We start from the raw sequence: 18,351 nt of genomic DNA, 5'->3' as shown, positions 1-18,351 counted from the left end.
AATTCCTGAACAATGTGCTTTGTGGAGTAGCAGTAGTACTAGAACTAGAACTAGTAGTCCTAGTATTCTGCAGCAACCAGGCTTCAAGAGTGATCACTCTTCTGGCTTTCAAATGGTGAAAACATGTCACAGTCTTAACCGCAAATCAGAAATGTTGGTAAATTTAAAAAGGAATTTGACTTTGAGACACAACTTGTGAAAGCAGCCACAATACACACACATGAGACACATGTTTTCACCATTTGAAAGCCAGAAGAGTGATCACTCTTGAAGCCTGGTTGCTGCAGAATACTAGGACTACTAGTTCTAGTTCTAGTACTACTGCTACTCCACAAAGCACATTGTTCAGGAATTTCACAAATTTGCTTACGTCTAATGTGTTGGCTTACAGGTAAACTTGTTTTGCAGATGGATAGGATGAAAACTTCCAGCATCACATAATGTTTTCCGATCAATAGGTTTGGAGTAAAAAAGAACTGGACATATATTTGTCTTCTTTGGGCTACTTTTATGTCAAGAAAGTTAACTTATTTAGAACTGTGATCAAGGATAACACATAAACCCTTGCAAATGTGATGGTAAAAGAGTCTAACATCTAGGTGTTACATGGTGTTGCAGGTGATAAAGATCCATAAACTACTTCCATTTGTTTAGAGGTGATTGCCAGTTTTGTTGGGATTTTTAGAGATACAGAGATCCTGTTCTGCTTTACTTTAAAAAAAGGATTTTCAGAGCTGTTGATATATTAATCAGTGTTCATAGAAACATGGATCAACCCTGTTTTGACAGTGAGAGTGTTACATTGTGACAGTTTCCATAAAAGTCTGCAAATTCTCTGAACAGGTAGCCATGAAGCAGCCATTTTTTTAAGATTAATTAAACTTAATATTATTTGTATGGCCATATCACAACAACAGCATAGCCTTAAACCAGGTTTGGAGTAAAGAGAACTGGACATATAGTTTCTTTTTTGGGTTACTTTGAAGTGAAGAAAGTTAACTTGTTTAGAACTGTGATCAAGGATAACACGTAAAACGTTGAACGTTTCAATATAAAAAGTGTACAAACTCCAGAAAAGTGGCAACTGAGGTGGCAAAAGTGCAGGCAATTTTCACTTAAGTAGAAGTACAGCTGCTAGTGTCAAAAACACTCGAGTAAAAGCTTGATAAAGTATCGGGTCAGAAATGTGCTCAAATTGAGGAAGTCAAAGTAGTAACCTAACTGAACCTTGTGCTATAATAAAAAATAAAATAATATTAGTAGATAGGACTACAAACTTAGTCTGGTGGTAAAAGGCACAAAGGCCTCAGGGGGACATTTGGCAGCCAGGGTTAGAGCTCAGACACCTGGAGCCTGGGGGTTGGGGCTAACAACACTGACTGGTAAAAGAATCTAACATCCAAGTGTTACATGGTGTTGCAGGTGACAAAAAGCCATAAACCACTGTTTAGAGGTTGTTGTGGAAGTTTTCCGTTTAATAAAGCCTGCAGACAAGCGATGAGCGGTAGCTAACATTCTTTAATCAAGACAAAGAACAGAAATCAAGCTTGGTGAGGGACTGCCATCGCTGGGGCAGAGGGTGAGCAGAGTCTCTCACTGAGCCTAGCATGGCTCTCAGTTTTGTCTTTCCCGCAAAGAAAGTTTCACACTGCCTTGCTATCTTTTACAGTGGAGAAAAGACAAAAAGACTCTTCCTGTGGAGTTGTCTGCTTCCCCCCAACTTCCTTACCAGACCCCACTATCTGTTAAACTGTTTAAATGGAGTGTGAGGCAGACATGCTAAAACAGTGACCTAAAAGCATTACCAATAAACAATGGGATCAATACATAAATGAAAGAAATGCAGCTGATAAAAAAGCCATAAACTACTTTCATTTGTTTAGTGGTGATTGCCAGTTTAGTTGGGTTTTTTTGAGACACAGAGAGTGAGAGATCCTGTCCTACATTACTTTAAAAAAGAAGATATTTTCAGAGCTGTTGATATATGAAGCTCTGAGCATTGAGTGTTGCATTGTGAGAGTTTCAGTAAAAAGCCTGCAAATTATTGCATTTATACTGGAGAGCAAAGAAAAATTAAATTCTACTTGTACTATGGAAAATCAGTTTCATAAAAGCTACATAAACAGAGCTGAAGAAGACTGCGTTTGTAAAACTAGCGGTAACGTGTGAGAACTATAAGTTATAAGACTGTTTCTGCTATCGATACAATTTGTGTTGTTAATCCTAAATGATTCACGGTGACAACATCATAAGAACAAGGTCATTTTACTCCACACACACACACACACATTTGGAAAATCACATAGTTTGACCATAAAAATTCCCAGAATAATTAGTATTTGAGATTGCTGAAGCAACATCACTAAAGAAAAATATCCTTGCATGTCACTTTCGTTTAAAAATATAAAAAATGTGAAGTTTTTTTTTTGTAAAACATAAAAACAACAAAACTTAAGACCTTAAGAATCTCCTTATGAATTTTGTGAATATCTAGATCATTGGTGTTTGGATTTGAGGGTCAACAGGGCGAACACTGAGGCTGGGTATTAGAAATACAACATGGCAACATGAGACATGTTAACTCTGAGAACACTAACATCTAGATTAAGGTGTGAGAGGTAAATACATAACAGAAGCTAAAAAGGAGTTGCTTGTCTCTAGATTAGTTAAAATAAATTGAAAATAAACTGATTTGAACACGTTTGATGCATTATACAAAAAAAGGTTCATGATATAGTTCACATGATCTAAGCAAGAGTGACTCGGAATCTCAAATGTTAAAGTACACTTACTGATTGTACTTTTACTACATGAGCTAATGTAGATGCTCTAAAAGCACGCTGGCTGAAAAAGAACCACACGTTTGGAGAAACTGTGCTGTAACTTCTCATACTGTGAAGTTTTCTGACAAAAGTGAATTGAAAACTTATGCTGTACAGCTTACTAAGGGGTCCTTTGCTGGGCCATGTGCAATTACACAAAAGAACAAGTTAAATTTCACCATAACACTGACTGGAGAAAAGCCCAATTGGGATTCTAATTGAGATTACAACTGAAATCAGTGCTGTGATAGTTAGTTTAAGATCACAACCTGATTTAAAACACAGTCTAACATCAACATTCTTGCCCCTGAAAATAGGTCAGGATGGCCGAAAAATGTACTTTAAAAATGAGATTTTCTTTTTGTTTCATTGGAACAGTAAAGTACCATTACAAAGAAATGAGTACACCTTTGTAGATATCACTGATATGGAGTTTTTCATGTTTTACATACAGACTTTCTCATTTAAACCATGGTGACTTAAAAGTTTAGCAGCAAGACACTTGTTTCCTTTGTTCCATCAAACATTTCTTTCAGCCATCTGTGTTTATCAGAGCGATATGTGACTATTTTTTTATTGAATCACCAGAAAGTACACAAATACAAGATTAAATATTTTATTTATTTATCAAAGATACATAATTACACATTGATACAATGAATAAGGTGTCTATAAAAATTACACATGGTGTAAGAAAAACATTATAACATACAAATAAGTGTTTTAAGATAATCTGACATACTTTAAAAGCATAAGAATAAAAGTTTTTTTTTTTTAAATCATGTTCTTTGATGATCACATTACATGTATCACATTTTTTAAAGCATGACGTAGGGTGTTCACAAAAACAGTTTTATGATTACTTTTTCCACAGTGCTTGTATGCCTCTTGCAAAACTATGTACTTATCACCATATGACATAATAACTCACGATTATGCAAGACCAGCCATGAAATGTCCGTCGCTTCATTACAATCATTTGTCCCCGCTGCTGCCCTCAGACCCAGTCTTCTGTACTGTGGGGTAAAATTGCTTTTTTGGTGGTTCATAAAAAATATCTCAAAAAGCGATGTTAGTGAGGGGACCAGAAACACTGGGTTGCAGAGCAGTTGGTAAGGACTTGTATATTTCTGGAGAGTCTGCAAAAGCTGTCTTGCTCGTGCTCCTGATTGGATATGTGGAGCCCGGCTCTGATATCTCACTGGTGGCAGCTAAAGGTAGGCATGCCTTGGAGGCGGAGTTGGTCTCGGGCGCAATCTTTCAAACGAGCCTCACGGCATTTCAGGCAACCTCAGGCCGGAAACAACATCCGGTCACTCGCGGTCAAAATCCACGCAGAGCTGGTGTTTCGCAGGGATCAGGTTAACACATCTGGGTCTAAAAATATAAAGAAAAACAAAAAGAGTTTTAAAACACGCAAACTAGCAAAATATCAAAGGAGCATAACATAACAATAACAAGATGATATGAGATACCTGATGAGGCCATGATAGGTGATGTAGACATGTAATGTATAAACTTTTACGGGAGTTAAAAGTGGAGCTTATATATATTTTAAAGTGTATTGTACGTGGGATAGGCTCCAGCGCACCGCGCGAGCCTGAAAAAAGGATAAGTGGAGGCGAATGGATGGACGGATGGTGTATTGTATGTGTTACAAACCATTGTGATATTTATTTATTTTTTTAAATGAAAGGATTGACAGAATGGTAAAAAGGAAAATGCAAAAATGTAGTTAGAGAGGAAGATTAACACTTACCGAATGATATGCGGATAAGGAAAGAGACGCAAGTTGCTGTTGAAATCGGCCGCTCCCTATGCGAACTCGCAAGCAGTCTGAGCGGTTCCAGTTGTTGATATGGCTGAAGGCAGGGGTCTTCTGGGAGCTCGGGGGTAGTCTTAACCTGAGCGGGAGATCATAAAAATCGGACCTGGAGCGGATTGGCTAACCGGAGTGCAAAGGGAGCGGTGCAAGGGTTATGTGATTGGCAGCGGGGCGCAGTGAGGCGGAGTTGGTCTAAGGGGGGAATTTTCAAACGAGGTAAGCAGCGCATTCGGGAGCAGAGCAGGGAGCGAACAAGCAGGAAAAAATTGTGCTCTGCAAGAAGTTGTGGATCGGAGATTAAGAGCGAGGTAGAACTTAGAGTGTGGGTTGAATTTTAGAGCTTGCTAGTAAGAGGGAAGTTTTTGAAGAAAAAAGACTAAGGATTTTCCCTGTTATCGAATATAAGGTTTTTGGGAATAGAGGGGTAGCTAACAAGTTATTCTAGGTTTTGGAGAAATCGCGGAGATTTTTTTTAAAGGAGTTTTGGCTTTGTTTGGCTGAGCATGAAGGGAGCCGCGGGGCGCTGAATTTGAGAAAAAAGACTAAGGATTTTTTCAGGATTTCCCCTGTTATCGAATATAAGGTTTTGGGAATAGAGGGGGTACCCTAACAAGTTATTGTAGGGTTTTGGAGAAAACGCGGAGGGTTTTTTAAGGAGTTTTCCCTGCTTATGTTTCTAAGGAGGGTTAGGGTTAGGGGATCGCGAGTTTTTTCTGAGTATGAGTTTTATTCTAAATCTACAAATGCATATAAATCGAAATAAAGTTTTCCCCCAATGCATGCAGCATGTGTTTGTGGCCATACTGAACGTTACAAAAGCACAAGTTTAACTAAACAATTTTAATATGGTTTAATACATTTTTAAACACATGAGCACGGAGCCCGAGAGAGCACGGTCCGGAGACACGCAGACACACAGCCTCAGGGAGCGCGCGGGCGTGCGCACACACAAACACTCAGACCCGCCACCAGATGGCGTTTTTTGAGCATAAAAAAATTTAAAAAAAATTTAATTGCTTAAAGAAATAAAAGAATGCTATTTTGATATATAAGAAACTTTCTAAATAATCAATTATATTTTATGAATATTATATTTTTATGAATATCATAATTTTATGAATATCATATTTTTATGAATATCATATTTTTATGAATATCATATTTTTATGAATATCATATTTTTATTACTTAATTACTTCCTACTTCCGGAGCTCATGAATAATTTAATTACTTCCGGAGCTCCGGAAGTAATTACTTCCGGACTTCCGGAGCTCATGAATAATTAATGACCTGTCAGTTTGACGAAAGGGGTATAATATCACTCTCTGACTTCTAAATCATCTGTGTCTGAAAACAAATAACACCTGAATTTGGAAATGCTACTTGAGAAAAATGTCTTTGAACTCTTGTTTCTTTTTGTTTTTTTTTTTTTTTAATCTATTTTCTCTCTGACTACGGAATAATTACTGAGAAGTGCATGGTAGTCTTTAGACTGGTACTTTTCTACTCTATTTGACCAATGAAGGAACTTTCTTACTACAAGACTTATAAACACATTCATACAACATGCAGACTCGAGGAATCGGGGATCACACCGCCAGCCTTCTGAGCCACAGCCTTTCCTATTAGGAATTTTATCTTGATTGATAAGAACTAGTAACTATTACAAGTCCTTTGCAGACAGAGTACTTTGGAAAAGTCTTCAGCTACTCTTGTTGAAGATCTTTCAAAGATTTTCTTTGGACAAAGGCTACCTGACTATTTTGATAGGAATGATACTTAACACTGGCTCATCCCTTGAGTTGGGCACGTTTTTATGCTTGATTGAGTCAGTGTTATCTACACAGAACTGACAATTTGGTAAATAACCAATTAATTTATAATAAGTGAAAAAGAAACAGTACATCATGTGAAGCGGGCTAACCAGGCTAAATGTCACGGCTAAAGTAGTTTTCACTTATGGGATTTTCCGTACAGAAAAGGACAGAAAATTAATTGTCCTTTCAGATGGAGTGGTACAAAAGGAAGGCTTTGTGGCTGTGCTACATTAAACGAGCCGTTCTATTTTCTGTGTTTGCTATTTGGCAGCCAAGCAGACAATGTCTGGACTACTGCTGGATATTCTGGCTCGAGCACTTTACCCCGTGCCTTAGCCAAGCATGAAAAGTTGGTGATCCACATTCAGAGCCAGATTTCTCTGAACTCATTTGGACACAGTCTCATTGACGTGGTTCTGGATGGTCAATGTTTAGTGTTAGCATGAAAGCAAGAAAAAAACTGAGAAATCTTAAAACGTCTCATAGATGCTTTATGATTTCTAGGAAAACTGATGCAATCTCATCCATGATGAGGGTGACATTGTTCCTCCATCCAGGGGGATTTTGTCTAACTATTGTACCTGATGCTAGCTAGGATCCCAGTGTTGCTGACATTATAGAAATATCTCCTGTGCCTCTACCTTAAACCTTGTTCTCACTCCCAAGTCATCTCTTGTTGCTGGTTGCTCAGGACCCATCAGAATGGTGTTGGACTGCACCGGTTACCCACTTACTGTCTGGACATAGCGGTAGTAACCAGCGAAATAGAATTGTAGGAACCAAGCAAGGATTAGGGGTAGAGTAGGGGTCATGTTTGACTCGTCTAAAATGCTGCCTAGTTATAACCCCACCCCATCATCTTCATCCACCAGTTGTTTGCTGGTAGATGTACAGAGAGAAAGAACAGGCAAACATGTTTCCTTAAATCCAAAGCTTAACCACTCGAGCTAATTTGATGTGCTTTGTGGAAAAATGTCTTTGTTCCCCTTCATATATCCAAAAGCAATGCAATGAAATTCCATTTTATGCTTTTCAAAATGAAAGTAGCTCCTCAGTTGTTCAGGCATCATCTGACGCCCACACAGCTACTTTAAAATGCAAGTAAACAGATGAGGGAAAAATAGGGGGTGATGCCCACTCAAGTGCACGCACAGATGCAAATTAAAAGGATAGGCATGCATACTGACTCGGTGCATACAGAGACAGTTACCTAAATTCACCCACACACACACTCTTCCAGCAGCCCATAATTGCAGTCGCTGGCAGAGAAAACAGCAGCTGTACATAGTCAAAGAGAGCGGAGGAAACGATGAACACACAGAGCAGATGACTGCTGTAAGTAAAAGAATGAAAGTGGAGCAAGCGAGGAATGGAGGAGGGCACGGCGCTGAAATGAACAACGGTGGAAACAAACAGGGTTTGAGTTTGAGAAAGTCGAGGCAGAAATTGGCATGCCGGGATTACAATTTGAAAAACATTTTCTACATATTCAAGTTTATTTGTAATCAAACCATTACCTAAAAAGTCTTTAGGTAAAGGTAGCTTTAAATGTGCAGAGGGCTCTAAAGCATTTAATTGAAAGGTAAATGTCGAAGCGACTGATAATTCCATGTGGTTTGGTGGAAGGAAATGAAAAGGGTAACAGACATGATAATGCTGAGATGACCTTCAGATACTTTGGTGTGATCTTCTGTGTCTGGGCTGGTTTTCAGCAAATCTTAGAACAAGGTTCACATATACAATACTGTGAAAAGTCTCAAGGCACTGCTTTCTTTTTGACATTTGTTTAGGAAAATGGGAAATGGGTGCATTGTTGAAATAAGCAAACAAATGAAAATACACTATAGAAGCTCACAAGCTCAGAAGTCAATGTTTGGTATGATGACCTTTATTCTTCACTCAGTCTGAACCTTCTTAGCCGAGCTTTCTGCTTTTTCCTTTAAATATTATTCAGGAATATTTCTCCAGACTTCCTGAAGGACACATTCCAAAGCTCTTCTTTGGATGTTGGCTGTCTTTTATTACTTTCTCTGTTAAAATGGTCCAACACTGCTTTAATAATGTTGAGGTCAGGGCTCCGGGGAGGGCGAGTCCATGACTATGAATCCTGTTCTATTGTGTGTTTTTTCTATCCAGGCATGTTTTTACTGCACTGGCTGTGTGTTTGGGATGAACAAATGAGACCTCAGAGAAATCAGACACTTTCCTGATGATGGTTCAAACTCTAACAGCATTTATGTGTTTTCATTTCCATCAATTTTGACCTGATCGCCCACACCACTGACTGAACTGTAGGAGCAGGCAACATATCGAACGTATTTGATGTATCACAGGTTATTCCATGTGCGTTGGTTAAAATGGCTTTATTGTAACCATCGAGCATGTTGCCATGAAAATATTAAGCACTTTTTTCTTTTTCTTTTTTTCTTTTAATGTCATTAACCCCCGTCCTGCCCGGCACACTGCGCTGAGCATGCGTGTTTATGTCCTGTCAGATAGGGACAAAGCGAGGGAATGAGACTCGCTCGTCATTTGGACTTCAGGAGGAGGATGTCAAACAAAATGCGAAAATTTGCAAAGCATGCAGTAAAACTGTTGCCACTAAAGGTGAATTTATTCCACCAGCTGAAAAGTCTTTCACTATAAAATTAAGACTATTCTTGGTCAGTCGCTTTTTGTAGTCACTGTCTAGACTTTTGTTTCTGTAATTTGACGTCATCAAAAATTTTATTTAACAGTTTTCTTATGTTAGAAGCACAAAAGACACCCTTTTAATTTCAGTTGTTTTGTTTGTCTCATGAAGTCTTGCTTGATGTACTTTTTTGTTGCTGTGATCTTTTGTTGTGTTGATCACAGAAAGACACTGTGAAAAACCTCGGTGGAAACTGATGGTTAAAGAATGGTTAAAAATAAAACATTTCAATTCATTCTGATTTTTTATTTTCACTAGAAAAAAATCACTGAATGGTTGATTTGAATGATTAAACCAGTGCAATTCTAGGCACAATATGACTGAAATAACATTGTTTTTGGAGGTTATTTAAACATATCGTGATATATATCGTGTATCGCGATATTACATTGTCCTCATATCGAACAGCTGCAGCCCCGAACATGACAGAGCCTCCAGCATGTTTTACAGATGCAAATGTTTTTGCAACAAGCTGCTTGTAACAAAGTGCCTAAAGATACAATTTAATGTGTTACTTGCTCATTTTTCTGCAACAGTGGAACATCATTTGTGTTCGGTGCCTATTTCATGGTTGCATGACTCATGAACCAGAGTTAAGTGGTTTAACCAAAAAAAAAAAAAGGTCAGGTACAAGAAGTAGACTGACTTACAGTGAAAAAATTATCTTATTTATCTAATAGGTGACTTCAGTGCTGCCTGAGCCCTCAAATAGTAAGAGATCCATAATCAGTGGTTCTGACCACAGCGTCACCACATGGTTCATTCTTCAGATACTTCCTTGAAGTGCTTAGCTGGAAGCTGGAAACTGGAATGTGTAACTGTAGAGAACTAACTCAATCTTAGATGTAGAAGTAAAATATTCAAGAATTTGTGTTAACAGCAAGCCCTACCTGCCCTCTTGACATATTCTAAGCTTACATTACCATACAAGTATACATCTTCTCAAAAACATGTTTTGGGGTGAACTGTCCCTTCTAGGTATATGACGTTAAAAGGTTATATTATAAGGCTTATTCACAGTTGTTTTTTGGATTGAGGGCTGGCATTGCCTGTCTTTCACCACTCTTTAAAGAGATTCTTCCCTGCCGTTACCTGCTGACTCTTCTTGGATACCTCCAGCTTATTTAGTGTATTTAAATATACATCTGATCCACATGTCCATAAACACAATTTTTAGTGTGCACATTAGTTTTGGTTTCACTTATACCTACAAAGCTAACGACGTTTTGATGCGAGCCACAGGTTGCTGACCTCTGGCCTAGTTAGACTGACAGCTGAGTGTAAGCATGTATACGTCTGTAGTCAATGCACAAAACATTCATCGTAACGTGGTCGAGCAGGTTTGACAGGGGTTTTACACAAATGAGTCACTAACTGAAACTTCTTTCGTTTTAGTAACAACAATGCAATTCAAATAATATTAATGAATAAGAATTATTTTTAAAAGACACATTCAATGAGCATCATAAGAAATACTATTTTTACATTTAAAAAGAAAAAAGTATGTTTTTATATTAGATTTATTATATTTGACTAATTGTTAGGACAAACATCTCAGTGTAGTTAGGCATGTAAACATGGTCAGGATGATCTGCTGAAGTTCAAACTGAGCATCAAATAAGAGATTTAAGTGACTTTGAATGTGTCATGGTTGTTGGTGTCAGACGAGCCGGTCTGACCTGAGGTCTGTAATAGTCAACGAGCAGCAGTTCTCTGGGTCATAACACCCTATAGATCCGAGGGCAGAATGGCTAATCCGCTATGTCGATATGAATGTTTACAGTAACTTAAATTACCATTCATTACATCCACAGTATACAGAGGAGACTCTTTGAATGTACAGCACGTCAAACCTTAACGTAGACGAGCTACAGCAGCAGAAGACCACACTGGGGTCCACTCCCTTCAGCTAAGAACGGGAGACTGAAGCTACAATTCATGGTCATGAAAGTGAAACGATGGAAAGATTGTAAAAAATGTTGACTGCTATAACAAGTCTCAATTTTTCTATGACACTGAGACGGTAGAGTTAGAAGTCACAGCATGGATCTATCCAGCCTTGTATCAGTGGTCCGGACTGATGGTTGTGTAATGGTGTTAGCACACTTTGGGTCCTTTAGTACCAACAATAGTCAGTCTACCTGAGTATTGTTGCTGACCCTTCATGAGGACAGTGTGTCCATCTTCTAACGCACCATGTCACAAAACTGAAACAGTGTCAAACTGGTTCTTAATGAATGACGTGTTTACAGTTCTCAGATGCCTCCCAACCAACGCCTTTTGTTACAGCAAGCCTCCGGAAGTGACATTAGGTTATGCATACATTAAAATAGGCTTTTTGCAATATCATTTTGCACATTTAGATAAATATAAAATGTGAATATACAAAAAATTATTAATAACATTAATCATTAACATCTGTCATGGTGGAACATCTGTCTTCTGCTGCATGTATTTTGCATCAAAGCACAGGGCGAGCGTCGGAGAACGCTGATGTGCTCACATTTCTTCACTGCCGCCACCACCACAAGCTCGTTAAAGGCTCGAACACACAGAATCACTCATGTGCAAGCAAAGTCACACACATACACAAACGTAAATGTTCACAAAAACACAAAACTGTCAAAACTCTTTGATTTTTTTTTTTCCCCTCCTTCTAATGTGAGGAAGCCTTCCAGACTACATGTCTGATTTTATGGCTTTGTTTAAGTTGAATGCATATTTGCCATTACTGTAACTGATGGTTATTTCTCTGCACTTAACAAAATGTTTTCTTTAAAAAGCGATTTTAATGTGACGTAAATGAAGTTGAAATCACGTCTGCCAGTTGGAAATGCTGGAATTTGAATAGTATGTTTGTGTTAAATCATTTTAAAGATATCGTGTCCATATATTTTATAAAGTATCTGTGTTGTAGATGAATTTCTAAGCGCTTGGCTAAAAATTTTTTTTATTTTTTTATCAATAACAATGATCAGATGAGGCAAAGCAGGGTGAAATTCTCTCTGTGCAGGTCACCAGTTTGTATGGATTTATACATGAAGAGAAGATGTTGATTTAGTCCTACATGATAAAAAATGCAATAATTCATAAGAGCTTACAGTGAAATCATGACACAACATAAACGTTTACTGTTGTTGTTGCTTTGATTCACTGAACCGATAAATAATTTATAACATGCAGATGATGCTTTGCAAATGTTTTTTGTCTGTAAATGTAATTAATGTTCCATTGCTCCATTCCACTCTCTGGAGATATTACTCTGTAAACAGCTTTAATAGTCTTTGTGTGCGTGTGTGTGCGTGTGTGCGTGTGTGTGTGTGTGTGTGTGTGGTTACAGTATTTGGACTGTTGGGTCAAAAGGACATCGCATCTATAGATTTCTCACACTCTGATGCCACCTAGTGTCATATTTGAAGAAGTGAAGGTGCTCAGGCAGCAATATTCAAATCTGTTCACATAGAATCACTGAGACGGACAGATGCCGACATGTTCATGTAAATATTTAGGAATGTTAGTGATATTTCATTATGATGATGAAGACATGTATATAACCAGTTACTTAGTATGGAAACGGTTTTGAAATTAAGCAGAAACTAAAAAGAGACCAAATCTCAAAATGTCTGTGAAGGTTCTCAGTCATCCAGGTCATCGTAGTCAAAGGAGCTTGCAAAGAAAAGCGTCTGGACTTCTTTAATTTCCTTTAGAGTGTTGGGCCCGCTGAGCCTTGTCCACAAACTTGTAAACCTCTTCTAAGATTGGAGAGGGTAGAAGGGTTTCCAGCCAGCCCATATGGAAAAGATATTTATAAATCTTATAAGGTTTGTATCTGTCTTGTGTGAAACTTGTATGAAAAGCATATAAGTGTGAAAACAGATATAAGATCCCTTGAAAAATTATATAATGAAACTTGTATGTTTTGGATACTTACTAAAACAATGTATGAAAGTAATGCGAAAGTGGCCACTTTCATGAGTAATCACATATAAGTTTTTACTATTTCTTTTCCATATGGGAGAGTCTGGCTGATCTTGATCTGGAGGGCATCTATAGTGAAATGGACCTGTCTTATCCTTTCACTTAAAAGGTGATTTTGTGCTCTCTGTAGAATCAAGTCTGCTCTGTATCCCCTGACAGTGGATCCAAGGCGCAGGCTCTTAGGAACAACTCTGCTTTGTCTACATCTTAGGTTGAAACGGAGATAGACGCTAGTTTCCTTGATTCCTTTTCATACTCCCGCACCAGTTGAAGGGTGTTCCTCCCAAAATGTACAGCAATATGTCTGTGAAGGTTCTCAGTCATCCAGGTCATCGTAGTCAAAGGAGCTTGCAAAGAAAAGAAGTCCAGATGCTTTTCTTTGCAAGCTCCTTTGACTACCAAATCTCAAAGTTTTACTGCTTATATTGATTCCAATAATGAAAAGCCGCAGATCAGGTAATAATCTCTTCTGTTCCTGTTATATTTGTGCCCTCACAGAAATGCCCCCCCCCCGTGGTTGCTCAGCAGTTGCGAATCGGTTTCTAGGCCTGTGTGATGGACAAATCAGTGAAGTTAAATAATTTTGATGGTGCTTTTATATGACGCACTCATCTACAGTGGACTATTTTCTCTTTATTGCAAGTTTTGCTTTTGGATTGTTGTTCGATTGATCAGAGACTTTTGAAGAAACGAGTCTGAGCAAACTGTTACCTTCTGATATTAATCTGGAGTAGGAAAAATAAATTCTTTAGTGAATTCTTAAACAGATTCTAATCATGACAATAACTGTTCTTGAAGTCAGTCTAAGGAGCTTGGAAAGAAAAGCGAATGGAAAGTTTCATGAAGACGTTCACCTCTCATCCAAGAAGCTTCAGAAGGTCTTCAGGAAGCTTCCAGCCCTTCTTCTTTCCAGCCTGCTGAGATTACCATGAGCTGGCTGACTGAGAACCTTCACAGACGATCTCTGTGTTATTTTCCAATTAAAAAGAGGGAAAATTGTCCCTCATTTCTTTTTAATGCAGTTCTATTAAGGTTTGTTTACAATCTTATCAAAATCCATATAACCCCTGTGTCATTAAAACGTGATTGTTTAGCATTTTAAGCGTCTGAGCTCTAACACTGTGATGAATTTAGGCATCTATTCATGAGTGTGTATTCAGACCTCTCGGTTTTCTTCACATCTAACTCAATCTTTAAAGCCACACTTCAGAAGTTCTCATTAGACTTGCTGCATGTGACAACACAGAGTCTCTGTGCTGGACGCAGGTCAGCTCAGGTTACACAACCAGAACAGCAGTGCTGCAGTGACTCTGGTGCCCTCATCTGGCCCTTCTGCTCCCCACACAGTAATACTGTAAGCATGCACTGACTGATGGTGGGCTGTGAGGGGTTTGTGGTTGTAGTCATACATAGTTACGTGTGTCTGTATAATCAGCTGGATTAAAGGTATATTCTAGTTTTTATAGTTGAGTTCAAAAGCCTCAGTGAGCTGCCAGCTTTGAAAGGAACAGTCACTGTCCAAAAGGATCATGACTGTAGCACCAAACTATTAGCAGACGGTAATATTTTAATCCCTGGCAAGTGTCCACAGTGTTGACATGCTAATCCGTGCTGAACCCTGCAGCTGCTGAAACATGACTCAGTTAATAATGAATAAAACTGAGAGGGCATTGTTTTTGTGAGACTTTGGAAGAACTTGGCTCATGCAGTACAGTCCTGTAAACACAAAGGGAGTGTAAAGACGGGAGTGGAGCAGCGGTCCCAGGAGCCTGGTTCCTGATGGTTCCTGATGGTTCCTGATCACATGGTGCACGACTGAGTTTGTCAAAAAGGAAAGTTTGAAGTCTTAAGTTTCCTGAATCGAGTCGGTTCGACAGCTGAAGGCTCTGCTTCCTGTTCTTCACTTGGATGCTTTCAGTACACATTACAATGCACCGGCTCCAACTTTAGCATCATCTTACGAAATGCAGGGTTGTCCATAGACATCAATAGAAGTGCTCACGGCATCATCAGACATCATGAGACCAAAACGTTATGAAAGGCTCCGTTGTAGTTTGTTTGTTTTTTCAAATGCACGCTAAAACATTTTGCTCGTCCCCTCACACCTTTCTCATTTTAGCAACAAAAACGTAGAAATGAGTTGCACAGACCTGACCTTGTGAACCTGAACTGCAGACTAATTGAGAGCCTGATGATGCTGTGAACTGTGAATCTGTGAAAGTTGTCGAGGATTTTAGTCGACATGTCAAATCTGAGGTTGCTGTGGTTGATTTGAGTTGAAGGTGAGATGGCTGTGATTTCTTCACAGCTCTTTGGTGTTGTGAAATCTGGTGAGATCCTGATTATTTTAACCGTTTTCATCTATGAATGTTGAAGTATGCTGCCGTGTCCTCCTCTGGTCTTACCTGCATTTAGGGAGAGATCATTTTGCTGACACCACTCCTGCCACTGCTCTTGTGTTTTCTATCACCTCCCCGTCAGCGATCAGCACAATGACTGTAGTGTCATCTGCTGAGTGTATAATGGGAAGTCTGGTCTGGGAAGTCACCCAGTCATATGTGAAGAGGGCGTATAGCATTGGATTCAACACTTATGCCTGGGGGAATCCACATGCTCACAGTTGCTCACTTATGCTTAACTGGTTTCAGACTCTGATATGGGTGTATGTGATGGATCCACTTATCCAGTTCAGGGTCGTTTGGGGCTGGGTACGCCCTGGACAGCGTGCCAGTCTGTCACAGAGCTCACAAAGAGACCTATTCATTCATGCTCGCAGTGATTCACACATGGCAAAATTTAGACTCTCCAACAAGCCTAACATATATATCTTTGGGCTGTGGGGGCAGCCGAGGTGCCCAGAGAGACCCCACACAGACCAGACTGGCCCCGGCCGAGGGATTTGAACCCTGGACCAGTGTTGCTGTAAAGCGAGTTACATGTATGAAATGGCTGTTAGGTTTCTGCAAACCAACCATATTTGAGAATATTACCAAGTTTGTGTTTACAACATTGAATTGCTGCTGAAATAACAGTTGTTGATATTTGATGTGTTCAGAGCATGAAAGCCTTTCTTATCCTGCCTGAGATCCACAAACTGTAAATCTGTATTATCCAGATCTGTCTTTTAGGTGTGAGGATTTTAACAAGCTATAACAAGGATCGCACACAGCGTTTTAATTGCACACTTTATGGTGTACATAAGAAGTCTGATAAAAAGTGTAAAAACTGCAGACAAGTAGAGAAAGTTTCGTTTGCTGCTCTTGCTCAACAGGGTTTAAATGTAGCTGTGTGAGGGGGCAATTTAGCCTTCGGTCCTTTCAGAGGACTTGTAAGTAGCTTGTAGTAAATTAGATTTGGCTGGAGTCGGTTTCCTCTAATAGAAGCAGGATTTCTGCCGTTAACATAGTAGTGAGAACACAGATGTTGTTTTTATAAGAGCAAACAATCCCTGAAGTCTGAAGTCGGCCTCAGAACGTTTTCAGATTAGGCCGCAGTAATCTGCACCCTCCCCGAGTACCACTGCCCCTCCCTCCTAGCTCCCCCGTTGGCCAGCGGTCCCATTACATCATTGTTCTGGAACCAAGTACCCTTTACATCATCATTCACTCGACTCTTGCGCCCATGACGTACGCCAAAACCAGTGGTGCAGTACCTGCGGCTGCCTTCACAGTCGAGTCCTGCCTCGACTGTGAAGGCGGCAACAGTGAGGACGCATTCGTAACTGTCCTGAAACCTCGTTTTGTCACACGAGTCGATGCAGGTGTGGAGGTCTGCAAAGTTTTCACCAGTGTTCTGTTTTATTTATACACATCCTGGAATTTGAGTTACAAAAAACAGACGTGACAGGAGTCAAGAGAAGCCATCATGAAACCACCCCTGAAAATGTAACGAAGCAATTAAAGCACAAACTGGGTCGGAGGGTCTGATCAATAAAGTCAAACGTTACATCGGAAGCCTGTTCACGGGAAGATTATTGTTGTTACATAATAATAATAATCATAATAATACTATGGGAAAAATAATTCTTATTATAAGTATTTTTGTGCGGCGTAGAGGTTAGCAGTGTCGCCTCACCGCAGCGAGTGTCTGGGTTTGAATCCACAGGCCGGGCCTTTCTGCGTGGAGCTGCAGTTTGCATGTGACTGCCCGAGTTCTCCCGGGATACTTTCCTCCCACAGTCTCGCATGCTTGTGTGTGTGTCCTGCCAAAAATCACATTTTATCCTCATTTCTTCTCAGACTTTCCTGATTCAAGGGGTAAAAATGCGTAAATCTAACACCACGCTTTGTGGGAATCTGTGTGAAAATCACAAATCGGATTCGAGTCTATCGCTGTCTGTATACACAAGTTTGCATTAAATGTGGGCACACGGCAAGCTTGCGTTCATATGGGAATATAAGCACGATACAAAGGTTTGAGCCACTCGTCTTAGACGTGCTGTGCTCATCGGCTCAGACTGATTACAGCTTGCTGCCTCTGTCTATGTTTATTAATGTAGATGTCAGTTATTTGCAGACCTTCAGCAGCCGGGCCAACCTGTGCGATCTGCTGCAGTCACAGTTAATTATTTTGATTTGAATTACTTTGGATTATAGATAGAATTAGCTAAGCGCTACAGACATTAATACTACAGCTACCTTAAATAACTGTGACTTTGATATTGAAAAAATTATTCCTTTTTTTAATCCAGCCTTTCATTCACATGATTGGATGAACATCCAGCGCTGAAAACAAATGAAAAAATGTGGTTTGGAAACAAAAGAAGAACCTGAAATATCACAATCACATCTGTCATTATGTAACGCTGTGAATTAAAAATGTAGTGAAATATTTTATGATCCACATCATGTGACTGCCTGTTTCTCACTGCATCGTTTCTCTGCCCTTCCAGCTTTCTGCTCCGCCCACTGCGCTCCTCCCAGCCAACCGCTGCCTACAGTCTGGGATGGTTAGCTACTGAGCGGGCTGCCAGTGAACGCTGAGCAGGCTGGCGAGCTCAGCGTCTGCCTCGCTGTCCTGTGATTGGCTGCTGGATGGGACTGAGGCCGAATGGAGCCAATGTCCAACAAGCAGGATAGCAACTCGTCTGAGGGAGATGAGAAAGGGTGAGACAGAGGGGTGTGGTGTGTGTGGTAAACAAAATGTGATGGAGTGTACATCTGCCTTTGGCTGTGTGTGTGTGTGTGTGTGTGTGTGTGTGTGTGTGTGTGTGTGTGT

At 39.6% G+C, this 18,351-nt stretch overlaps 1 protein-coding gene and 1 long non-coding RNA gene across 7 annotated transcripts in view; one reads left to right on the top strand and one right to left on the bottom strand.

Moving 5' to 3' along the window:
* LOC102296139 (thyroid hormone receptor alpha) overlaps positions 1-18,351 on the top strand; it is a 121,867-nt gene that overhangs the window by 69,001 nt on the left and 34,515 nt on the right. For all 6 annotated transcript variants that reach the window (XM_014340302.2, XM_005942983.3, XM_014340301.2 and 3 more), the window contains one exon: positions 18,026-18,239. In XM_014340302.2, the coding sequence (XP_014195788.2) occupies positions 18,184-18,239 (56 nt within the window). In that variant the 5' untranslated portion in view covers positions 18,026-18,183. The remainder of the gene's footprint in view (positions 1-18,025; positions 18,240-18,351) is intronic.
* LOC121815887 lies at positions 3,425-5,970 on the bottom strand. The gene is made up of 2 exons (XR_006055446.1): positions 4,582-5,970; positions 3,425-4,199 (listed from the first exon to the last, which is right to left on the bottom strand). It is a non-coding gene; the product is annotated as an uncharacterized LOC121815887 (long non-coding RNA).

This window comes from Haplochromis burtoni, unplaced genomic scaffold (genome assembly GCF_018398535.1).
Source record: "Haplochromis burtoni strain Fernald_Lab_line unplaced genomic scaffold, NCSU_Asbu1 Contig_349, whole genome shotgun sequence".
Classification (NCBI taxonomy): Eukaryota; Metazoa; Chordata; class Actinopteri; order Cichliformes; family Cichlidae; genus Haplochromis; species Haplochromis burtoni.
This window is presented reverse-complemented; position numbering and strand designations above follow the sequence as displayed.